The sequence below is a fragment of the Stenella coeruleoalba genome (genome assembly GCF_951394435.1).
Source record: "Stenella coeruleoalba genome assembly, chromosome: 21".
In the NCBI taxonomy this organism is placed as follows: domain Eukaryota; kingdom Metazoa; phylum Chordata; class Mammalia; order Artiodactyla; family Delphinidae; genus Stenella; species Stenella coeruleoalba.
This window is the reverse complement of record NC_137167.1, coordinates 3,059,848-3,086,464: the sequence shown is the minus strand read 5'-3', so window position 1 is coordinate 3,086,464 and position 26,617 is coordinate 3,059,848. Positions and strand designations below refer to the sequence as shown.

Here is a 26,617-nt window from a genome sequence, read left to right as displayed (position 1 = left end):
CGTTAATGTTAAAAATGAAACTGTATAAATACTAACAGAAAACAAAGAATTAGAAGGAAAAAAAAGTTCTAATTGCACATTAGAAGTAGAAACTATACTTATATGGGGAATCTAAAAAGAAATGATACAAATGAACTCATTTACAAACCAGAAACATACTCAAAGACTTAGAGAACTTATGGTTACCAGGGGGAAAGGGTGGGGGGAAGGGATAGTTAGGGAGTTTGGATCAACATGTACACACACTGTCATATTTAAAATGGATAACCAACAAGGACCTACTTTAGAGCACAGGGAACTCTGCTCAATGTTGTGTAGCAGCCTGGATGAGAGGGCAGTTTGGGGGAGAACGAATACCTATATATGTATGGCTGAGTCATTTGCTCGGCACCTGGAACCATCACAACATTGATAACTGGCTATACCCCAACATAAAATAAAAAGTTAAAAAAAATTAAAAGAAGTAGAAACTATGAAGTGTAAGATTCATCAATTGAATTACATAAAAATTAAGAATTTCTGTACATTAAATACTTACATAAATAAAATTAAAAGTAAATAGGGCTTCCCTGGTGGCGCAGTGGTTGAGAGTCCGCCTGCCAATGCAGGGGTCACAAGTTCGTGCCCCGGTCCGGGAAGATCCCACATGCCGTGGAGCGGCTGGGCCCATGAGCCATGGCCGCTGAGCCTGCGTGTCCGGAGCCTGTGCTCCGCAACGGGAGAGGCCACAACGAGAGGCCCGCGTACCGCAAAAAAAAAAAGTAAATAATCAATGATAAATATTTGTGACATGAGAAAGAATCTTTTAAATCCAAAGGAAGGATGTATGTTAAACAAAACAAATTAATATAAATTAGGAACAATATTATCCATATTTTGGGGGGAAAAGATCTATGAATAGAAATCAGACTGGAGGTTATACTCCAAAAATGTTAACAGTAGGTATCTGTCTAGAGCAATGCATAATTTTTATCTTCTTTGCTTTTCTGCATCTTGTGAATTTTCAAAAGGAATATGTGTTAATTTCATCATTGAAAATAAAACTTTAAATAAATTATAGCTGCTATATTTTGGCGTCTAACTTTCTGAGTAGAGGAATGGCGATCCGTTGTTACCTTTCTGCAAGTCTTGGAGCAGTAGAATCCGTTTCCAGGATAGTTAAAACTTGGAAATACAGTGTATGGTCACAAAAGTAGGAGACAAATCCAAGAAGAATTTATTTTCATGTTTTTTACTTACTTTTCCTGTTCTAAGGAGAATTATTAGACAGTAAATAGTGCTTTCTTGGTCTGTTTTGTTTCGGTTACAGACTTGAAGCAGCCAAAGATGACTATCGAATACGCTGTGAAGAGTTACAAAAGGAGATGTCTGAACTTCGGCAGCAGAACGATGAACTGACCACTTTGGCAGATGACGCTCAGTCTCTAAAAGATGAAATAGACGTTCTTAGGTAGACAACCTTCCCATCTTTGTAGAATCTCACACCTGTGATCCCCCAGAACAGTTCTGCCACCGATTTTACAAACTCTAGGGTCTTTGAGCACAGGAAGATGGGTTCAGATCCCAGTGCTGCCGTTTAGTCAACCTCTATGGAACCATTTTCTCATCTGTAAGATGGAAATAACACACATACCTACCTCAGACTGACATGTGGAATTAAGTGAGGTGATATTTGTAAGCACTTGGAACAGTATCTGGCAAATAAGTGCTGTATATAAATGTTTGTTAAATAGAAATTAACCTCTGGCCACCACTTCATACTTGCGTAGCTCTGAGCTTTTCTCATTACTACTCCTGTTCTTTAATTTTGCGTCCTTCAGTCACTTGGTCTTCCTCTTTCTCGGATACCGTCACACCCACACACATGGCTCATTTCCTTGCTGGACTCAACTGTTCTCTCACTGGGCACCTCACTCCCTGCCACCTCGTTTCTGCACCATTCTGCTTGTGTAATCTATCCTCTGTTGGATCATTCCAACCATCTATGTTTTATGCGTTTGCTCTTTGAATGCTGAGAACAAACAGGGAAAATCACAGTGAGGTAGTTTTGTCCTACTGCAGACTAGTGATCTTACTCTCCACTGGTCCCCTCCCACTGGTCCACCACTCTACTGCCCATCCGTACGGACCCCTCCCACTGGTCCACCGCTCTACTGCCCATCCGTGTGGGCTCCTAGCACTGGTCCACTGTTCTACTGCTCATCCGTAGATTGCTCTGTCTCCCGTTTCTCTCATAGCTGCTATGTATTTTCATAACTCTTCTCACCTGACTGACCCCACCACACCTCTCCTGTGCTTCAGTCTCAGTAGATGACATTGTCTCCTGCACTGAGGAACGAGGCCATGACCTACGGACCCTCCATGTGCTGTGTCTCCTGCATTCGCGCCCATCTTTTCTCTTTTGCTTCTAGAGTGCAGACCTGTTACTCGTCCTCCTGTCCAGTGCTATCCTTCAATGCTCTGGGTCTCAACCCTTCTTGCTTCTGCAGGGACTGTGCTACATCAGTTGTCATTTCCCTTCACATTTGAATCTGCCTCCTTAGCATACATTTATATGTTTCTATCCCTCTTATCTTAGAAAAAGTGAGAGATCTATTATTCTCTCCTTCCCTCCAGAACAAATTTAGATTACACAAGGTAAAGTTTACATTCTTTCCTTAACCCACTAAAATTCACCACTGCCTACCCCACTGCTCCACCAAAACAGCTGTTCCTCTGGTCACTAATAACAGCCTAATTGCCAAATTATTTGGACAGTGTACAATTCATTTTGCTTTTGTGCTACATGTGACTCTGTTGGCTACCCCCTCCTACTTGCATTCCTTAAATTTTATAATGTTGTCTATTATAAATTTTGCTGTAATTTTGGTCATACTTTTGAACGTGCACAAAAAACTAAGCTGGACTCACCTTTGGTCTTATAATTTCATTAGAACGTGTTACTTCCTGGCAATCCGCTTGGTTTAGCACTGCCTACAGCAGCTTTACCATTGCGGATGTGTGTGTGATTTCTGGTTTCCCATCTCATTCTAGACATTCTTCTGATAAAGTGTCTAAACTAGAAGGCCAAGTGGAATCATATAAAAAGAAGCTAGAAGATCTTGGTGATTTGAGGCGTCAGGTTAAACTCTTAGAAGAGAAGAATACTATGTATATGCAGAACACAGTTAGCCTAGAGGAGGAGCTGAGAAAAGCCAACGCGGCTCGAAGTCAACTCGAGACGTATAAGAGACAGGTAAGGAGAGCAGCACAATTTCTTAACGCCGTTTCCAGCTGAGCTCTCCAGTGTAACGCTGGCTTGTCAGAGTCCACTGACTTGTTTTCATGGTATTCGGTTTTTCACCTATGAAACTTAGTTCTTATCCAGGGCTTATTGGTTGGTCTCTATAGCAGATCCTTTTATTATTTATTATTTTTAATTTATTGTGTAATACTTGAGAAATACACAAAAGTAAAAAAATAATACAATAAATATCCATGCTTAATAAACAAAACACCCTCCCCCTCCTCATTGCAGTAACCACTAGCCTATTTTGTGGGTTTTGTGCCTACGCATCTCTTTATTCTTCCCTGTACATACACACACACATACATATATGTGTGTGTGTATCCCTAAAAACTTATAACACTTTTGACATTTCAAAACTTTATATAATGATATAGTGAAAGTTCTCTTCTGCGATTTGCTTTTGCTCAGTGGTGTTTGTGAGATTTGTTTTGTTGATCGTTGTAGCTTTATCCCATTCACTTGTACCAATCTGTAGTATCCTGTTGAGTGACAATACCACATTTATCCATTCTTCTGGAGAAGGACATATAGGATGTTTTGTCTTTTTCTTTAATATTGCAAGAAAGGCCACTGTGAATAGTACTGAACATGTCCTCTTCGATACATGTGTGGAAGTTTTACAACTATGTGGAATATCTTCCTTAGAGAGTCTTCATTTAATTAGATATTGCCAAATGTCCTCCACTGTGATTTTATTACCAGCAGGCAGTTTGTATGAATTCTTGTTGCTCCACATCATCACCAACACATAGTATTATCAGACTTGAAATTTTGCCAGTTGAAGGATGGATTTGAAATGATGTCTCCTTATGATTATACTTTGCGTTACCCTAATTGCAAATATATTTACTGATCACATTTCTTTTGTGAACTGCCTATTTTTATCTTTTATTCATTTTTAAAGTTGGATTATTTCTTTTATTGATTCTAAAAGTTCTTTATTTGTTCCTGGTATTAATCTTTTGTCACATGTTGCCTTTATTTCCTAGCAGTCTGTGACCTGTCCTTTTACTTTTATTGAGATTGATAATTTTAACATGATGAACTTTAAATACCTTTTTCTTTATGATTTGTGCTTTTTATAAAAAAATTTTATTGGAGTATAGTTGATTTACAGTGTTTGGTTAGTTTCAGGTGTATGATTTGTGCTTTTTATGTCTCAGTTAAGAAGTCATTTCCTATATAAAGATGTAACACTAATCTCTGTTTTCTTTACAGAGGTTTAAAGTTTGTTTTGTACATTTAGGTCTTTAATCCACAAGAAATTGATTTTCATATAGGGTGTGAGGTAGGGATCCATTTGATATTTTTCGTCTTTGTGGACAACCAGTCAACCTAGCAGCTTTTATTTAATAATCAGTCTCTTCTGCGGTGCCCTACAATTCTATCTTATCATATATCTAAAGTTACCATGTTATATGTGGGTTTGTTTATGGCGATCTCTTCTGTTTCATTGCTCTGTTTGTCTACTCTAACACCAAAACACTCTCTTATCATCTATAGATCTTTAGTAATTTTGATATTTGGGTAGTACAGATACCCGCACCCTGTTCTTTTTCAAAATGGTTTGTCTATTCTTGGACCTTTCCGTTCCCTTTAAACCCCAAATCTTTGGAAATTGGAATTACATTGAATCTGTTGATCAGTTTAGGGAGAATTGACATCTTTATGACAGTAAATGTTCCTATCAATGAATATAGTATCTTTCCATTTATTTAGATCTTCAGTGTCTTTCAATTAAGTTTTATAATTTTCTTATAAATATCATGCACATATTATATTATAGTTACTCTTAGTACTTTATGTATTTGGTTGCTTTTGTAAATGCAGTTAGAAAAAGAAAAGATACCCTTTTCAATGTGTTGCTCATTTATGTGATTAAATTGGTTTTTATATGTTGATTTTACAAACTTGCCAAATTCCCATATTATTTCTGTTTTTTTTTTTTTTTTTTTTTTTTTTTGCGGTACGAAGGCCTCTCACGGTTGTGGCCTCTCCCGTTGTGGAGCACAGGCTCCGGACGCGCAGGCTCAGCGGCCATGGCTCACGGGTGCAGCCGCTCCGCGGCATGTGGGATCTTCCCGGACCGGGGCACGAACCTGTGTCCTCTGCATCAGCAGGCGGACTCTCAACCACTGCGCCACCAGGGAAGCCCACCCATATTATTTCTAATAATGTCTATTAGTTCTTTTGGCAGAAGTCATATTTTGTACAAATAAAAGCCATTTTGTTTCTTTCTATGGCATACCCTTTTTTTCTTCTTAATCAACATGGCTGACCTTTAGTACAGCCTTTAATAGAAGCAATAATAATAGGCAACCATTTCTTGTTGATTTCATACACAGTGCTTTAAATGTTTTACCAGTATATTGTAAGGATTGCTATAGGTTTTGTAGCCACCTTTCATCAGGATAACAAAATTTCATTGTATTCCTAATTTGCACAGGTGTTTATCTTAAATGGATGTTGAATTTAATCAGCTACACCTATTGAGAGACTCCTATGCTGCTGCTTCTTTCTATTAATCTGATGAATTATATTAATGGATTTCTATGTTTAAAGCATCCTTGCATTCCTGAGATAAACTTAGTTTAGTCATAGCAGATTTATTTGTGGTTTCACATAGTTAAATTTGCTTTGTTCATTTTACTTGGAATATTTTGCCTCTATGATTTGTCTACTTAAAGTTTTCTATCTCGTGCTTTCCTTGTCTTCTGATTTTGGCATCAAAATTGTACTAGCTTACGGGCTTCCCTGGTGGCGCAGTGGTTGAGAGTCCACCTACCGATGCAGGGGACACGGGTTCGTGCCCTGGTCTGGGAAGAGCCCACATGCCGCAGAGCGGCTGGGCCCATGAGCCATGGCCGCTGAGCCTGCGCGTCCAGAGCCTGTGTTTCGCAATGGGGAGAGGCCACAACAGTGAGAGGCCCGCGTACCGCAAAAAAAAAAAAAAAAAAATTGTACTAGCTTAATATAATAAATTAGAGAAGTTTTAGTAGAGCAACCCTGTACACCATGAATGTCTGGCAAGTTTTTTTTGGTGAATGCATTTTTTCCCAACATTTCATTATGAAAATTTTCAACATATAACAAAGTTGGACTGAGAAATTACCAAAAATAAATGTAGCCCAAAGAAACTATAAATGTGATTAAAGGGTATAAAATTAAAATAAGAAATGATTTAATTAGAGTTCCAGAGGAAAGAATGGAAAGAATTGTAGGACATTATTTGAAGGAAAGAATGGCTGAATATTTTTCAGAATTGATGAAGGACATCAGATTTAGTATTAACAGTGAATTACAAACAGAATAAATAAAAAAGAAATCTGCACTTACAATTATTGTAGTGTAATACACTAATTCTCTATCTGTTTCTGATCTGGAGCTTAATATATTTTATTTTTCAGTATAATATTTTTCTTTCTGCAGTTTCTCTTTGGGTGCTCTTTCAAACCTGCTTGATCATATTGGTGGTCTTTTATTCCTTTTATAATTTAGATTTCTTTATTTAAAAGTATTAAACCTAGTATTTTATGTCTGGTAACTCCAATTTGAAATCCTTAGAGGTCTTATTCTACTATTTTATTGTTGTTAGTGCTGTTAATGTTTTTCTGCTGACTGTTGTTCATAGTGTATTATTTCTTTAAGACTTCTGTAATTTTAGATTTTGCTCTGTCATTTGGCTCATCTTTACCTTTGGGAATACTGGGGACCTGGTTGAGGTTGTGTTCCTCCAGACAATGTATGTTTTTCTTATGCCAGATTTTCCACAGCATTACCAATCAGGACGACTTTAAATTAATTGCTTGCCTTAGGATTTGCCAGACAAGGCATGTGGTAAAAATTCAAGCGTAAATCCATGCATTTGCAGGCTGTGGTTACACATTTTCAAGTTACACTTTTTAAAGCCCAGAACACTCACTTTAAGATGGGCAGGTTTCCTTATTGATTTTGCCAGCTGATGGATTTTTTTTTTCCTAACCTACCTGTTTACTGACTCACCACCTTTTATTAGAGTCTGAGGTAGTTTAACAGCAGCCTGTCTCCCGATAGTTTTAAAGGCCTGGGTTCCTGGTATTGCCAGGTGGCATCTCACACTGCCCATAGCATCCTCACAAACTTCCTGCTCCACTTTTAACCCCTGAGGATTTCCCTTACTTTGTTATAAAGCCTAGCGAGGCAGTTGTATTCTTTTCCCCTAGCATTTCTTTTGCTTCATGCTAAAAGGGTTCCCAGACTGCAGTTTCCTGTGTTACAGGAAGTGGAAGTCCTGTAGGTTTTCATAGTTTTGAACATTTGTTCCTCTGGATGATCTGGTTTTAGAACCCATAGAATCTGGGCAGATTTTTGTACCTGGTTCTCTCCATTGGGTTAGGCTCCCGTATCATGTGTATTTTTTTGAGTATTTTTTGGGGAGAGACTTTTCGTAGATCTGTAGAAAATAATAATAATTTCTAATGTTTCAAATTATAAAAATTAATGGTACCTTTCTATACAGGTAGTAGAACTGCAAAATAGATTATCTGAAGAATCGAAGAAAGCAGATAAATTAGATTTTGAATATAAGCGGCTAAAAGAAAAAGTTGACAGTCTTCAAAAAGAAAAGGATGTGAGTATATATATTAGGTATTTTGGTTTTGAGCAGTGCTGAGGTTAAGAAAATGATATTTAATTCATGTTTTGCCTACATTAATTTCTGCTTCTATTTATAAATTTGAAAATTTGAGATCTTTTTTTTAATTATAAAAGATTTACATTTGTGTTTCAGAAATAGATCTAAAATAAAAGATTGCTATTCTAATTTCTTTTTAATATATTTAACTTTTCTACCACTGTTGCTTCTTTTCCTTTGTCTTACTTGGGAATTTCTAGAAATTTATGTAGCTTTTCTGTTTTCTATATGAAGACACAATTCTTTTTGTTGTTCAGGATATTTTGAAGCTTTTTAAAATATTTTTACTTTGTCGTGATTTATGAATATACATGATTTATGAATATTTCAGCATATTTTGAAGCTTTTTAAAATACTTTTACTTTGTCATGACTTGTGTTGTTTGATCTTTTATGTTTCATGAAAAGAAAGTTATTTACATAATAAGGTACTCATTGTTAAAGATGGAGTAGGTGGTTTTGTTTCTTATGATTAACTGATAGGATCCTGCCTTGCACGTAGTAGATACTCAATATTGTTAAACGGGAAAAAAATCGTGTAATCGTTTCCTTCTGTGATCTTTCTGTAGAAGGTCAAAAAGTGTAACATGTCCATGTTCACCACTGTTTATCATTCTATTAGGTAAGGCAAAGACCACTGATGAGTAAACTCGTAAAGCTTGAAGCTAACTTTCCTCATTCTTAATGTCCCTCCAGAGGTTAAGAACAGAAAGGGATTCTCTGAAGGAAACCATCGAAGAGCTTCGTTGTGTTCAGGCTCAAGAAGGGCAACTCACAACTCAAGGTAGCAACATTTCAGTAGCCCAAGCAAGGTTACTTATTTCTGATAGTATCAGGAAAAATACTAGATTCATTTTAAGATGATTGCGCCAAAGACGAGAACTTGAATTTGGTAAAGAGGCCATGAGATTGATACAGATTTTGAACTGTTAGCCAGATTTTATGACTGTAGTTACGGGACTGGATTTACTTGCCTACTTTTTAATTTTAATTAAATTTAAATGTTTGGGTTTTATGAAATCAAAAGCATAAACATTTGTTAAATCATCTCTGTTAATAATACACCTGAAAAGTTTTTAGTGACCTCTTTAGAAGTGTATCAGACTTTATACATCAGTGATTTTTCTCGGCTGAGATGTGAGGTGGGTATCAATTCACTAAGGGACTTAACATCCAAAGTAGAAACCTTCTCCTTCTCACAGGAAAGGAGCAGCACTTAGCTGAGGGTTTACCTTCTACCACTCGAGGGATGCAGGACCTGGTTGCTGACTTACAGAGCTTCACCCTCTGTTCACTCCCACTCCAACAAAAGCCTCCTTTTCCCCTCCTCACTGCTTCTACCAAACCTGCTCATCTGCTCCATCCACCTTCAGCCCCCTCTGTAGTCTCTGCTGATCGTCTACTGATCACCACCTTTTCCAGCTCACCCAGCCTGCATACCAGCCATTTCAACTGTGTTCTCATCACCACTGTCTTTCCTTATCCTCTTGACTTATTTCAAGCCCTAATTAGTTTTATTCTGTACTCCAGATTACCAAGGCCAGCTAAAAAAATTATGTATCTTTCTGGTTTTTTTCTTTTCTTTCTTGTTTACTGAGGTATAATTGACATATAATATTATACTCTTAGTTTCACATGTACAATATGATTCGATATTTGTATGTATTGCAAAATGGTCACTATAGTAAGTCTAGTTAGCTAACATCTGTCCCCATACATAGTTGAAAAACATTTTTTTCTTGTGATAACTTTTAAGATCTACTCTCTTAGTGACTTTCAAATATACAATACTGTATTATTATGTACACCATGCTATACATTACATCCACGTGACTTACTTATTTTATACCTGGAAGTTCGGACCTTTTGACCCCCTTCACCCATTTAGCCCACCCCCACACCCCAGCTCTCTTCTCCATAGCTGCTGCACCGATTTACGTTCTCATCAGCTGGGCGCAAGGGCTCCCTTTTCTCCACATACTCACCAACACTTGTTATTTCTGGTCTCTTTAATAATAGCTGTTCTAACAAGTGTGAGAGGTGATAGCTCATTGTGGTTTTGATTTGTATTTCCCTGGTGATTAGTGATATTGAGCCTTTTTCATGTACCTGTTGGCTATTTGTATGTCTTCTTTGGGAAAATGTCTATTCAGATCCTTTGCCCATTTTTAATTGGATTGTTTGGGTTTTTTTGCTATTGAGATATATGAGTTCTTTATATATTTTGGATATTAATCCCGATCAGATAACTGACTTGCAAATATTTTCTTCCATTTGGTAAGTTGCCTTTTCATTTTTTTCATGGTTTCCTGTGCTGTGCAGAAGCTTTTTAGTTTGAGGTAGTTCCACTTGTTTATTTTTGCTTTTGAGAAAATTATACATCTTTCTTGACTGTCCTCACCAAAAGACAAATGATTTCTGATCATAATTGGATCCTTGTTGCTGCTTGGTAGTCCTTTCATGTATCTCTAGTCAATTCTACATGAGTTTTCCCAAAATTTTGAGACTCTAGCCTTGAACCTTAATGCTTTAATTCTTAGGTCCTGTATCATCGAGAAAAGGGAGGCCATCTTATGTAAGCTTTCACGTGTTTCTTTATTACCTTTAAACCTTATTCATGTATATATCCTTTTTTTCTTTTAATATTTATTTATTTGGTTGCACCAGGTCTTAGTGGCAGCAGGCAGGCTCCTTAATTGTGGCATGCAAACTCGTAGTTGTGGCATGCATGTGGGATCTAGTTCCTTGGCCAGGGATCAAACCCGGGCCCCCTGCATTGGGAGCACAGAGTCTTAACCACTGTGCCACCAGGGGAGTCCCTCATGTATATATCCTTGAGCTAGCATTTTTGCTCTGAAAATTTACCCTATGAACTAAAACATCATTTATAATAGTGAAATTTAGAACCAACATAAAAGTTCAGCAGTACAGGAATGGCATTCTCATTCAACTGTATACTTTAGAGCCATTAAAAAGAATGAAGTATATCTTATATATGCCTGCCGTGGAGGGCTGGGTATGTTATATCATTAAGTTGAAAAAGTAGGTGGCACCATTCATGATAAACATTCTTTTTTCAAAATTTTTTTTTAATTGAAGTATGGTTAATTTACAATGTTGTGTTTGTTTCTGGTGGACAGCAAAGTGATTCATTTATACATTTATGTACATTCTCTTTTGTATTCTTTTCCATTGTGGTTTATTACAAGATATTGAATGTACTTCCCTGTGCTATACAGCAGGACCTTGCTGTTTATCTGTTTTATACACAGTAGCTTGCATCTGCCAATCCCAAACTCCTAATTTATCACCGCCCCCCACTCTCCCCTTTGTTAACCATAAGTTCGTTCTCTAAGTCTGTGAGTCTGTTTCTGTTTTGTAAATGTCATGATAAACACTCTTAGCAATCTAGGAATAGAAGGAAACTTCTACAGCCTAGTAAAGGACGTCTATGAAAACCCTACAGCTGACCTCATACTTAATGATGAAAGACTAAATGCTTTTCCCTAAGATCAGGAACAAGGCAAGGCTGTTCAGTCTTGCCACTTCTATTCAACATGGAGGTTCTAGCCAGTGCAGTCAGGCAAGAAAAAGAAATAAAGGGCATCCAGAAAGGAAAAGAGGATGTAAAAAATCATAGATCTGATAAATGAGTTCAGCAAGGTCTCAATATACAAGGTCAGTATACAAATACCAATTATATTTCTATGTAGTACTAGTATACAATCTGAAAATGAAATTATAATAGTATGATAAAGAATAAACTGCTTAGAGATAGGTTTAACAAAGGAATGCAAGATTTCTACACTGAAAACTATGAATCATTACTAAGATGAATTAAAGATCTAAATAAATGTAAAGACATTCCACATTCAGATGTTGGAAAAAGCACTGTAGTTAAGACTACAGTTCTCTTCATATTGGTCTAAAGATTCAATGCAATCCCAATCAAATTCTCAGCAGACTTTTTTGTAGAAATTGACAAGCTGATTGTACAATTTATATAAAAAAACGAAGGAGCCACTATATAACCAAAACAATAATCTTAAAAAATAAAAAGTTGGAGAACTTACACATTCTGATTTCAAAAGTTACTATAAAACTACTGTAATTGAACAGCATGAAACTCACATATGGAAAGACATAGAGATCAGTGTAGTATATACCACATTAATAGAATGAAGGGGAAAAAAACCACATGATCATCTCAACTGATGCAGAAAAGGCAACTGACAAAATCCAACACCCTTTCATCATAAAAAAACTCAATAAACTAGGAGGAGAACTAGAAAGGAAACTTCTACAACTTGATAAAGGCCATATGAAAAACCCACAGCTAACTTCATACACAGTGGTGAAAGACCGAAAGCTTTTCCTCTAAGATCAGGAATAAGACAATGATGCCTGCGACCAGCACTTCTATACTTCTGTTCAATGTAGTATAGGATCTTCTAGCCAGAGCAATTAGACAAAGAAAAAAAAATCTAAATTGTAAAGGAAGTACTAAAATCATCTCTGTTTGCAGATGACGTGATCTTATATGTTGAAACCCTTTAAAAATTACACACACACACACACACACACACACACACACACAAAGCTCTGAGAACTAATAAAATGAATTCAGCAAACTTACAGGATATAAAATCAACCCACAAAAATGAGTTACGTTTCTATACACTAACAATGAACAATATGAAAAGTAAATTAAGAAAACAATTCCATTTACAATAGGATTAAAAAGAATAAAATACTTGGGAATAAATCTAACCAGGGAGACACTTGTACCTTGAAAACTACAAAGCACTGCTGAAAGAAATTAAAGAAAACCTAAATGGGAAGATATTGCATGTTCATTTAAGGCTTAATATTGTTAAGATGACAGTACTACCAAAAACAATCTACAGGCGGCTTCCCTGGTGGCACAGTGGTTAAGAATCCGCCTGCCAATGCAGGGGACAGGGGTTCGAGCCCTGGTCTGGGAAGATCCCATGTTCCGTGGAGCAAGTAAGCCCGTGAGCCACAACTACTGAGCCTGTGCTCTAGAGCCTGTGAGCCACAACTACTGAAGCCTGTGCATCTAGAGCCCATGCTCTGCAACAAGAAAAGCTACCGAAATGAGAAGCCCGCGCACCGCAACCAAGAGTAGCCCCCGCTCACTGCAACTAGAGAAAGCCTGAGCGCGGCAATGAAGACCCAACGCAGCCAAAAATAAATAACATAAATAAATTTATATTAAAAAAAACCCTACAGATTCAGTGCAGTCCTTATCAAAATACCAACAGCATTTTTTGCAGAAATAGAAAAACCCAGACTAAAATTTATATGGAATCTCAAGGGATCCTGAATAGCCAAAACAATCTTGAAAAAGAAAAAAAAAATAGCTTGAGCACTCATACTTCCTGATTTCAAAACTTAGTATAAAGTTAGAGTAATCAAAACAGTATGTGTAGGTATAAGGACAGATATATAGACCAATGGAGTAGAATAGAGAGCCTAGAAATAAACCCTCACATATGCAATAAATTGATTTTCAACGAGAGTGTCAAGACCACTTAGTGGGGGAAAGGAAAGTCTTTCAAACAGATTGTGCTGGGAAAGCTGCATGTCCACATCCAAAAGCATGAAGTTGGACCCTTACACCATATACATAAAAGGAACTCAAAATGGATCAGAGACCTGAATGTAAGAGCTAAAGCTATAAAATTTTAAAAAAACATAGAGGAAAATCATCATGATGTTGGATTTGGCAGTGATTCCTTGGAATTGATACCAAAAGCACAGGCAACAAAAATAATGGGTAAATTGGACTTCAACAAAATTAAAAACTTTTGTGTTTCAAAGAACACTTATCAACATAGTGAAAAGGCAACCCACAAGATGGGAGAAAATATCTGCAAATCATTTATCTGATAGATGATTGATGTCAAGAGTGTATAAAGAACTTCTACAATTCAACAACAAAAAGAAACTGCAAAAGTCCTTTGCAGTTCACAGACAAGCAAAGGACTTGAATAGACATTTCTCCAAAGAAGATATACAAATGTCCAGTAAGCACATGAAACAGTGCTCAACATCATTAGTCATTAGAGAAATGCAAAGCAAAACCACAGTGAGATACCACTTCACACCCATTAGGATGGCTACTATAAAAAAAGAAAGAAAGGAAAGTGACAAGTGTTGGTGAGGGTGTGGAGAAGTCGGAGCCCTCCTGCCTTGCTGGTGGGAACGTAAAATGGGTCAGCCACTGCGGAAGAGTTTGGTGGTTCTTTAAAAAGTTACCATATGATCCAGAAATTCCACTCCTAAGTGTATATACAAAAGAATCAAAGCAAGGACTCAACCACATCCTGGTATACCAATGTTCATAGCAGCATTATTCACAATAGCCAAAAGGTGGGAACAACCCATGTGTCCATAGACAGATACATGGATAAAGAAAATGTGATATGTATGTATAATGGGATATTATTTGGCCATATAAAGAGATGAAGTTGTGATAAATGGTGCAACATAGATGACTATTGAAAACATTATGTTAGGTGAAGTGAGCCAGACACAAAAGGACTAATATTGGTGTGAGGCGCCTAGAATGGGCAAGTTCATTTAGACAGACAGAAATTGGGATTAAAGTTACGAGGAGCTGAGGGAGAAAGTAATGGGGAGTTACTGCTTAATGGTTCCAGAATTTACGTTTTGAGTGATGAAAGAGTTTGGGAATAGATAGTAGTGATGGGACTTAGTGCCACTCAGTTGTACCCTTAAAAAGTGTTAAAATGATATAATAATAATGTAAGGCAATCATGTAAGGCAAGTGTGACATGGTTTTTTACTTGAATTAAAGATTTTAGCTGTTAAAATTAATGCTCAAAGTAGGAGTTCATATAGGAACTAAAGGAGGTAGCTGTGCCCTCTCTTAACCTTGCACCCATGATTGTTTGTTTACAGGGTTAATGCCTCTGGGAAGTCAGGAATCTTCAGATAGTCTGGCAGCAGAGATCGTCACACCTGAAATCAGGTAAGGAGATGGTGAAGGTCACAGCCACACTGCACAATATTCTTGGAGAAAACGTACTACTCTGTGGTATAGAGGATCAGTTCCTTTTCTTTATCGCTAACACTTTCAACGCGAACTCAAGGTTAGATGTCCATGATTTAGGATATTAGGGGCTTTCTTCAGCTGTCCCCACAGAGACTTGATTTCTCTCTTTGGGAGGACAGTGTCTCACATACACTCAGTAAACTAATATATCTGTGCTTGGGCATCCTCAGCAGACATTTAGCAGTGAAACCACGTGGCCCAAAGACAAAGGTTATGCTTAGCCATCAGCCTGCAAAATAATTAGTCCCAGGCTTCCCTGGTGGCGCAGTGGTTGAGAGTCCGCCTGCCGATGCAGGGGACACGGGTTCGTACCCTGGTCCGGGAGGATCCCACATGCCGTGGAGCGGCTGGGCCCATGAGCCATGGCTGCTGGGCCTGTGCATCCGGAGCCACAACAGTGAGAGGCCCGCATACAGAAAAAAAAAAAAAAATTAGTCTCTAAGATTTATTACTCAAGTACAGGGAATGGTCTGGGAAAGACAGAATGTACAGACAGGAGGAAGCATCTCCTCATCTCTACTACTCTTCCCTCAGTAGTACCTTACATTTGTATTTAATCATAGCATTTAAAGTATTCCATTTATTTCAATATATGCCTGGCTTTATGTTTAAGAATGAAAAATTGATAGGGAGGCACCAGCTGTCCATCAGAAGGTGAATGAGTAATCCTGAATATTGCTTTTACCTTTTTCGGGCTAATTTGCCCCCTTTTTAAATTGACACTAGCCTTGATCCTTCATAACATCGTTGGAGGTATTAACTAAAATAATGGTTGTGTAAAAGTTTTATAAACTGTGAAAGTTGCAATAGGCATTGAAATACTTATTGAATAAATGAAGACAAAGGTTTTTGTTGTTGACATTTGTTTAAGAAGGACAGACAAAAGGTGTATAATGGAACACCAATTCTGGAAGCATCTTGTATACCTTTTACTTTTCTGCCATCTGACATGGTACTTTATTATTGGACCAATAAAGTTTGTTGAATGAATAAATACACTTATTTTTATGAATATTTATAAATAAATGGTTATGTCCAAAAAACAAATTTTAAGGAAGCTTATAGGTAATGCAGTTAGATTTTTAAGTTCTGAGACAAAAGAACAATGATAAAAATTCAACAAATAAAATGGTTTTTATTGAGTATTACTCAATACAAATTAAAATATTCTCTGTGGGGCTTCCCTGGTGGCGCAGTGGTTGAGAGTCCGCCTGCCGATGCAGGGGACACGGGTTCGTGCCCCGGTCCGGGAAGATCCCACATGCCGTGGAGCGGCTGGGCCCATGAGCCATGGCCGCTGAGCCTGCGCGTCCGGAGCCTGTGCTCCACAATGGGAGAGGCCACAACAATGAGAGGCCCGCGTACCGCAAAAAAAAAAAAAAAAAAAAAAAATTCTCTGTGTCTAGAATATGTCTAGAAGAGCTATCAAGAAAATGAAATAGTACAAAGATGAAATTTCTCAATGTATATATAGACAATGGATCAGTATTCTTGATGCATAATGAAATTTGCTCTTCCAGTTTGCAAAAATCTGTTAAAAGTGATGATTTTCACTGATGTTAAGGGTGTGGAGAAATTGGAAACCTCATAAACTAGGAGTAAAAGATTAAAGTGATACAATCTTTTTCAAGTGAGATATAATTGACATATAACTGTGTAACAACTTTAGGTATACAACATAATGATTTGCTATGTGTGTATGTTGTGAAATGATTACCGTATTAAGTCTAGTTAATATACATCACCACACATAATTACCAAAAAATTTTTTTTCTTGTGGTTGTACAACTTTTCTTTTGAGCAGTTTGGCAGAATGTGTATGTTGTCTAAAAAATGTGCCTATCTTTTGACAGAAAAATTACTTGTCTGAGAATTAATTCTGAGGAAATACCCAAGGATATACACAAAAGGATATTTATAAAGCTAATCATTAATAACATGTTGAAGTTCAAAATTGGTAATAATCTAAATGCCCAATAATTGGGCATGAATTAAATAATGATCGTCTATATACTTTAACATGTCATTTAAAATATTAAAGTATAAAATTTAATGCTATGAAAAGATTGTGAAAAGTTAAGTGTAAATAGCAGATACCAGTGTAACAGGTACTGTGAGATTCATTTTTACAAGTGTTTGCATGTTTGTACGTATGCATAAAGTTAGAAGGCTGTATTTCAACAGTAATTATTTTGCACTGCAGGGTTATGGAGGGTTTGTATTTTCTTCTCATTTATCTTTTTTTCACCCTACAATGAGCTTGTTTTACTTTGTAATTGACAAATATGATGAAGTCATTTTTTTCAGTTTACAAAATATATCAAGTTCTGTGTAACTGCTTGAGTTGGGTTACAGATTTGACTCTCATCTTTTCAATAGAAAAAGTTAAAGTATTTTATAAGGTTTACAGTGTTTACAAAATAAGAGCAGAATGTTTTTTTTGTGTTTGATATTCGCTTTTTTTTCTTTTTCCATGAGAAGCACAGTTTTTCATAGCATCTGGTATGGATAGTAATATCTTCTTCATGCGGCCCTCTAGAGATGACCCTCTCTAACATAAAGGACGAATTCTATCTTCAAGACGTATATCTTCAATGATATTGTCATGTGAATTAATGTTCAATTATATCATCCCTGCAGTATTCACAGTGGCAATTTTTGTGTGGCTGTTGCTTTTAGCATCCCTCAGTGTAAGCATTTGGCATCACGCAAAGAGCCCAAAACAATGCAGTCCAGTCACCTGGCTCTGATAATCTGTCTTGTTACAAGACTACAGGTTTACCGTATCTACAGGAATGGATGGACTGCATGTCTTGAAGGCATTCTTCGTTGAATGTTACATCTTGCCACCAAATTATTGGTAATGTAAGAGCATAGCATTAGAGATGATGTTTTGTTGACGAGAATCAAAGAACAAATACCATAGGTGCATTCACAGCTTAAGTGCTTAAATCATTCACAGCTTAAATGCTTAAATCAGAAAGGAAATAGGATTTTGAAACCTCATTCATTACAAGTCATGCTGTATGGGGATTCTGTTATCTTCAGATTGTCCATTCTAAAAAGAAAGTGCTTAAGACCTGAAATGTAATGTCTCAGCCAGTTACAACAGGAGCTAAATTTTTTCCAGGTACTTTGTTTTTCATTTCTGTTCTGTTCTGTTCATTTCTGTATTAAATCTATAACAGTGCATAGCTGGATTTTGATAACTACGTTAATCTGTTTTTCTTCTGCTCTCAGGGAGAAACTTATTCGTCTTCAGCATGAGAATAAGATGTTAAAAATTAACCAAGAGGGTTCAGACAATGAAAAAATCGCCTTATTGCAGAGCCTTCTAGATGATGCCAGCCTACGCAAGAATGAGCTGGAGACAGAGAACAGGTAGGAGGCATGTGGCAGCAGCTTAGACACCGGTTTTCTCTACTTACCTTGATTTTGATTCCCTTAAACAAAGGTTTGAGTTGTGGTTTGAAAAGTGAAAGTGTGTTGTTCCATTTCATTTCAAGAGTACTTTTTTCCACTTACGGGCAAATTTGCCCAAAAGTATAGTCTCTCTGTAATAGCATTCCCGTCTTTAGCTCTTGTCTTCTGGCAAAATGATACCAAAGTCCTACCACTTTCCCTTTTTAATCACTAATTAAAACTAGAGGATTAAAAAAAGTCACGATTTATTCACAGTCTTTCGAGACAATTTTACTTCATAGTCATGCTTATATTAGTAGAGTTTACCCTGTTTTTACAAGCTAATGTTTCAAAGAATTGACTGGTATGAGGAAAACAGTAGGATCCATCATGATTCAATTGATAGGGCTTTTTTTTTTTTAATCTGTTATTTCTTGTGACTCTGATAGGAAGTCATCCATTTTATGAACAATTCAATTATTTTGAGAATTTAGAATCTGCAAATTTAACAAAACATCACTTTTCTGCTTGTAAGTTTTAAGAGTGTTGCAGTAGGCAGTTTGTCCAAACTACTTTTAAACCAGTAGCTTGTGCTGGCAAGGGCTACTTTTATGTTTTATTGTGACAATCCTCATTCTTTTCCTTTTTGGAAATGTTTCTTAAATACCAGACCTATGATGTCTTTTCTTTTTCTTAGAGCTGTGATATTCTGTGATTTGTGAGGGATTTGACAATTTTATAAATAGTTTCACAGTTTTTGTGATATTACAGATTCTTTGCTTATTCTGCCTGATTGATTTGGCATTTCCCAGGTGTGAGTCAGTCTTGAGAGTCAAAATTGTTACGATAGTTTTACATATCCTACCCTTCTTCCTGTAACTTTAATTTTTAAAGCTGCTGAGGGAGAATCAGCACACTGTAAATACCAGGGTGATTATTAGAGCATAATTAAGCATAAATGTAAGGAGACATTTTTATATCATTTCTTAGGAGCATAGATAATGAATACTTTTTTAAAATACTTAGAAAAAGTGGAAAAAGAGAAGGAGGAGGAATGGGAATTGTAGAAAACAGCAGGCAGTCATGCAGAGCCCATGGTGAGGGCACCTTGAGTTACCCCCTTCATCCTTGGCCTCCACTGTCTTTTAGCATCTTAGTGGGGAGAGCCTTCTCCCAACACTAATTTCTTATCAGTGAATCAACACCTACAACGTTTTCTGTAACACTTTGCCTTGTTTGTCACAGACCTTACAGCTATTACTCTTTCTCCTTCAAAATAGAACAGCTGGCTGTCATTCGTAGAGGACTCGTGCATGTAGATGACTGGTTACCTCCTAAATCCCTGTTATTCACAGCTGTGTTTGTTTATTAAATTACAACACTGATGATAACTTACCTTTAGATTATAGCCATCTGTGGGTATTATGATCTGTAACAGTAATACTAGTAATACGAGCAGCTAACATTTATTAAACTGCTGTTCCAAACATGTTCCAGCGTTGTTCCAAACATTGTGCTAAGTGTTTTAAACATGCGGTCTTACTTTATTAAAGTTTTACACATGTAGGAATTTGGGCTGAGACCCAGGCTACCAGACTCCAAAGCCTCTACTTAACCTCTTTCTTGCCAGTTTATCTTCTGCCACATTTATAAAACGTTTTTTTCCCTGTCTTCTCCTCACAGGATGCTTTACTCTTAAGTGAGTTATCATAAGTTTGTTCTTACTGAGTTTAGTAAGTGTTTACATTACCTGGTCTGTACCTTAACCTCTTACTCTTTGACAGCACTGGGTTAGCACCAAGAAAGCAGAGTTTCAGTTCTACTTAGTCTCATAACTGTACGACCTTAAATACTATTTGCTCACCACCATATGTCACCTTAGAAGGAGAGGTTTGTAGTAAACCTCCAAAGTCCTTTCCAGTTAGTTTTCCCAACAAGTTGGTATTTGTTAAAATCTGTAACACCTGTTGAACTCAAGCAATGTAAGGAGAGGCATGAAGGGTCGAGAGAGGAGCCGTACTGGAACGGCTTGGGGAGCTCTCTGGAAGCACGCGTGATCTCCTTCCCTTCCCTCTCAGAGTAGGTTGTGATCTCAAGCTCACCCTCTCCCTACACCCCCTTGACAACTATATGTAATTAGACTTGGATTAAAATGTTGATTAACTAAACCCTTGAAGGGGGAGAAAGAAAGTAGAGGCATTTATAGAGTACCTGCTATGTGCACACCCTTTATATATTATCTTACTTAGTTTTCTAAACAACCCCATGAGGTCAGCATTATAATCCTCATTTATTTTGTAGTTGAAATATTTTCGTATATATTTTTATAGGTTCATACATGTGTGTGTACATGTATGCTCCATGCCTTAATCGATATGTTAGACTATGTTTTATGACATTTATGATGGCCTCCACCTAGTAACAATATTTTTTGACTGATTAATTTCAAAAATGTCTAAGATGGATAGTTGAAATAGCCTTATAGTTTGATATATTTTTCATATTGCTTCCTGAGAAAATTAAACAAATTTACAGTCAGCAACGTACTTATGTACCTCTGTTCCATATTGAATATGAGTTTTCAGATAATTCTTTCACTGAGTGAAAAAACAGATTCCTTTGTGTGAAAAACATCAGTTATTATTATAGATTTATTGCCTTTTTACTGTGATTCTCACTAAATTATAGAACCTAGAGGTTTACAGTAAGAATTTCTTGTCACTTGTTGAGTAAAAAAAATTTCTTACTGAACTTCTTGGCTATTTGGATTCTAAATATTCATTGCCCTGTTTTGTCCTTAATTGGGAGCAATCTGGCTTTTACTCAAGTACTCACTAGCCAGTCCAGTGGGAGCAGTTAGGACTTTATCTCTCCTCGCCTCTTTACTGTTTTCATTGTGGATCGTTTCCCCTTCCGCAGACTTGTTCTCAGTTTCAGGAACAGCCCTCGCTTGTGTCTCTCCCAGTCCTTGGATTGCTGTCCAGGGCGAGGCTCCTCTTTCAGCCCTTTGCTTGGTGGTCTGCCGTGGCCCCTCTTGTTCCTCCTCCGAGCTGGTTCACGTTCTTTCTGGCCACTGTTACTCATGCTCGTGGCTTCAGTCATTGCCGAACGGCTCTTGGGTCTGGAGGGTCAGCTTAGCCCTCCCGCTGGGCTTCAGGTGCAGGTGTCCAGCTGTTCGACAGGCATCTCTCATCACTTCATTTTCGACAAATACCAAATGAAGTCCTTTGTGCCTCTTTCTCAGCCTGCTCTTCCTGTATTCCCTTTCTCAGTAAATGGTCCTTGGTAGCTCAGACTGGACTCCTGAGTTACTTTTTGCTCCTTGTATTCCTTTGCATTTTCCGTGCACCCCGCCTCTGCCCCCTTCTGTTTTAGGGGGAGGCGTGATCACTGTGCCGGCCCCGGTGGGGCTTCCCAGACGGTCTCCTCCACTTTCACACCAGCGTGATCTTTCTGAAACACTGTCTGATCCTTCCACATCGTCCAAGACCTACTGGTCCCCTGAATGTTGCATCCTAATGTTCTAGAGAATTTATGGGGATTGAGCTCCAGAATCAGCATTTTTAAAGGCTGGCTGGGCTATTCCCATCCCAACAAAATTTTAGGCCCGATTATAGGATAAATAAAAATACGTTTGCATTTCTCAGAGGGGTGTCCCAGCCTCTCCTTTTCTCCTCTGGTTTCATCTCCAGCCTTCCTTCGCCTCATAACTTGGTCTTCAGCCATACAGTTCCTGAACTCTTCGTACCCGCTCCCTTTCTGTGTGCTTTGGACATGCTGAATTCTCGGTCTTGAATCCCCTTTCCACCCTTAACCACATAAGCGTTTTATTTACTGTCTGGTCTCCATTCAAGTGAAGCCCAGCTCCTCCACGCAGTTAGGTGCAGTCCTAGCTTCTCTGAGCAGCCGTCACTCCTGTGTGTACCTCTGTGTGCTGTGTTGAAGTATTTAGCTCGTATTTTATTTCTTTACATTTTGTCTCCCCACTAAATTCGAGTGCAAGGGTCTGCTAGCACTATGCTGAGTGTGGTGCCTGACACTCAGTTTGAACAAACCTATAGTGAAGTGAATTTCAGATAAATATATGTGTATAAATATACCAGCTCAACAAAATGTGTCCACCAAAACACTGCATTGGATATCATTATAGACATTTTAAGCAATACAAAAAACAACCAGAAAAGTGAGCTACTACGACTATAACATGAGACTTTGTTTTTCTCATTATACTGTTTCTCGAACCAATGTGAAAACCTAAGGCAAAAGGCATAAGTTTAGTCAGAACTTGGAAAATTAATGTACCTTTGATTTCTAGGCTGGTGAATCAAAGACTTCTAGAAGTACAGTCACAAGTTGAAGAATTGCAAAAATCTTTACAGGATCAAGGCTCAAAGGCAGAAGATGTAAGTCTTAATATGTACCAGTGATGGTCCAACAGTTTCATAATGTTAAGAAAAGCTATAACTTTTATTTGATGGTCTATATCAAAATAATTGTAATTATAGTGGTTATAGAAAAGAAACAGTGTTTTCCTTTTACTAACATTCCTTATAAAAAGGACCAGACAGTACTTTATTGTCTCTTTCAGATTCATCCTGCTGGGAATTAGAAGTTTACTTGTAGTTATCAGCTGAAGAATTAATTGGGGTTTTATGTTTTACATGTGCTCACCTCAGTATTCAGAGTATAGGTTTTTCCCTCTGGTCAAAAAAAAAAAAAATGCTGATAGAAACTTAGCATGTTCAAGTAGCAATGTTTGTTGTAAAATTGATTTTAAGAAAATAATACCGGGCTTCCCTGGTGGCACAGTGGTTGAGAGTCCGCCTGCCGATGCAGGGGACACAGGTTCATGCCCCAGTCCGGGAAGATCCCACATGCCGCAGAGCGGCTGGGCCTGTGAGCCATGGCCGCTGAGCCTGTGCGTCCGGAGCCTGTGCTCTGCAACGGGAGAGCCCACAACAGTGAGAGGCCCGCGTACCGCAAAAAGAAAAAGAAAATAATGCCATTTCTAAAATGCTACCATCTCTAGGTTTATGAATCCCGCTTTCTCCCCCTGCCCCTCCCGCCACACAGATACACACACACACTCACACGCACATTGTCACACACACACACACACACACACACACACACACACTCCCCTGCCCCTGCTTGTGCGCACGCTCTCTCTCTCTCTCTCTCTCAAATATAAGCTCACTGCCCTATTTTAATATTCGCTTAGCACTCTGCCCCTCTGCCCTAGCCCTGCCTGCTTGGCGGGCGCTCACCTAGAAAAGAGTAAGTGTGCCGAGGCGGGAACAGGGTCCTCCCCACCTCGCCATGCTCACCGCCCCACACAGTGAGCTGGGGCAGCTCATAGTAGTCAGGCTCTGATGCAGGCGTAAATCAATCATGTTTTGCAAATCCCTTACATTTAATGAGCTGTATACACTAGAGCTGCTCCTGTAAAAGGGCTCAAAACCAGTGTGAAGAGGGGATAACAACTGAAGTTTAATCTTTGCTTCAGTCAGTTGATAACTTTTTTCCTTTTGCCGGAGTAACTCTGGCTTTTGAGTATAAACCTATTTGGTTGTTTTCATTGTTAGAGTCATTTGGGGCACTCAGCGTCAAAACTGTAGACACATCTAGTTCCGTCCAGCCTTAGTAACGTAAGAGGGTGTAAAAACAAAACAGCATATTACTTAAAACCTGAGAGTGTGAGGTATAAAAAGCTCACTGGTGACCTAACTTTATGAGTTTCTTATGCACCCAGCTGGCTTATGTTGGCAGCGTGCTCTCTGAGATGATGGGCTGTAATTTATCCTCTGATGTGGTGGTAGTTCTTCTTAGATCCCCACATTGATTCCCAGTTCCTAAAATTCTCACCAACATTTAAACCACATCATCCCCTTATTAAAATGGAACTAGTTTGAAATACCATGGTTTACTTTCAAGCATGCCTTTCTCCAGAATGCTAAATCACAAGCAAAACCACCATTCGTGTATGAAAATACTAGTAAAACTAAGAGGGTCTTAGCAGTGAACCAAAGCGGGTAACATTTCTTAGTTCAGTGAAATCACTAGGTCCCTTAAACTGAGGTAAATGTAGACTTCGTTTTGGTCTCGAAAACTTTGGGGAGACTTTCTGTTGGTCTGTTATGGTAGAGAGGGGAGGGGTGTGCAGATCCTAGGAAGTAAAAATGGCGAAACCTCAGTATCCACTCAACCTTAGTGTTAGACTCTAATAACCATTATACTTGCTGTTCTTACTTATATTTAAACATACAGAAAGGTATTTATTCTGTAAAACAGTTTTTTACATAACCTGATTAGATATCACTGTGGCTATCAAATCTAATTAAATATGCTGTGTGTCATTGCTTTAAGAGGCCATATTTCAGAAATGAGTTCCCAGGCCTAGAAGTGCTATTGGCATAAATTAGTCAATTTATTTGACTGCTCAGACGCTGAGATGTGTTGCTCTAAATTCTTGAAAATTCTCTCAGAGCTGTTTTCTCTGTAAAGATTCAGATAGAAACTTGCCTCATTCTGAAGGCGGGCTCAGCATAATGTGGAGAAAAGTGTGACCCACGACGTGTGGTTCTTCCCACGGCAGGTGTTCAATGTTGTTGTCGCCTCTCTTTTCACCCAACCTACAGTGTTGCTTCTCAGGAATATGTAATGCACAGAGCAGCCTGCCAAATGGAATTGATCCTCTCTAAAGAACAACGTAATTTCTGCCCATTTCTGTTATCAAAAGCACAGTCCTTTCATGTGACCTTAAGTCAGAGTAGCGTGATTTGCACATTTTTATTATTATTTTTATGTCATTTATTTTTAGCATGGAAGCAGAAAAGCATTGTTATATCCAGGCATATGGATAATTTGAGCTAGCCACAGTGTATAAAACTCCAGAGAACAAGACAGGATGAGGAGACCATAGAAGAAAGAAAAATGTACATTTTTGAAAAAAATGCGTGTCTTTTACTTCTGTTCATGAATTACTAAATCGTTCCTTCTATTGGCTGCTGTGTTTGCTTCATACTAATATGTCCTCTCTGTCTCTTGGCATGGTTTCTGCTCAAGGCTATTGTAAGTATGGCTTCCTATTCATTTCTATATATTGAAGAGTTTTTTGATTTATACATTATCTGCCATCATAGTTGATGTGGTTGAAATTTTAAATTAACAGGAGTTTTATGCAAAAGGAATATACCAATATTACTTATAGGTTTATGCCCTTTACAATTAAGATACTTAAAGGATATCAAAAACCTAACCAGTCAGGCTAAAAGGAACTCTGCTCCTTTTTTTTCCCATCCCGCTCCTACCCCCATTGTTATAACTAGTTTGTTTTTATCAAGTATTTTGAAGCTAGCTTGCTGTCACAGTCTGGCCTCCTGATGCCACATTTTATGAGTAACAGTCTTCCACTGGAGAGGCTTCAGTGGAGGTGAAGACTGTGCATAGACTCCGGGGTCTGGCAGGCCTGGGTTTTAATTTGGGATCTGCCTCTGGAAAGCCCCTGAATGTCTCCCCAGCCTCACCTCCCTCAGCCATGAGATGGGGCTGGTATCACTCACGGTTGTGAGGTTGACATGAGACAGTGCACATGATAAACTTGAGTGAGTGCCTGGCATATTAACTGCTCATTACATAATCATTTTATTATATATTATCTCAGATTTAAAAATTAATTTTGCTTAGAGCCTAATCAAGACAGAAATGCACAATTAAAGCTAAGGTGTTTTTTAAAGTATTTTCATTTTACCCTCTGTACTGGAGAAGGAATGAGCAGTAATCAGAATTCAACAGGGTTGAGACTTCCCTGGTGGCACAGTGGTTGAGAGTCCACCTGCCAATGCAGGGGACACGGGTTCAAGCCCTGGTCCGGGAAGATCCCACAGGCGGCGGAGCAACTAAGCCCGTGCGCCACAGCTACTGAGCCTGCGCTCTAGAGCCCGCGAGCCACAGCTACTGAAGCCCACACACCTAGAGCCCATGCTCCGCAACAAGAGAAACCACCACAGTGAGAAGCCCGCATGCAGCAATGAAGACCCAATGCAGCCAAAAATAAATAAATAAATTTATTAAAAAATAAAAAGTCAACAGGGTTATCATCTTTCTCTATGTTTGGGGGAAGCAGTGGTAGAGGACATTGTGGTCCACTAACC

The 26,617-nt window shown here is 38.1% G+C and overlaps 1 protein-coding gene across 1 annotated transcript in view; it reads left to right on the top strand.

The window, feature by feature from the left end:
- Positions 1-26,617, top strand: part of HOOK3 (hook microtubule tethering protein 3) — a 103,394-nt gene that overhangs the window by 55,170 nt on the left and 21,607 nt on the right. The window contains exons 10-16 of the mRNA XM_079909561.1: positions 1,310-1,450; positions 3,034-3,235; positions 7,788-7,898; positions 8,657-8,744; positions 14,909-14,978; positions 18,303-18,443; positions 22,780-22,867. Coding sequence (XP_079765687.1) covers positions 1,310-1,450; positions 3,034-3,235; positions 7,788-7,898; positions 8,657-8,744; positions 14,909-14,978; positions 18,303-18,443; positions 22,780-22,867 — 841 coding nt within the window. The remainder of the gene's footprint in view (positions 1-1,309; positions 1,451-3,033; positions 3,236-7,787; positions 7,899-8,656; positions 8,745-14,908; positions 14,979-18,302; positions 18,444-22,779; positions 22,868-26,617) is intronic.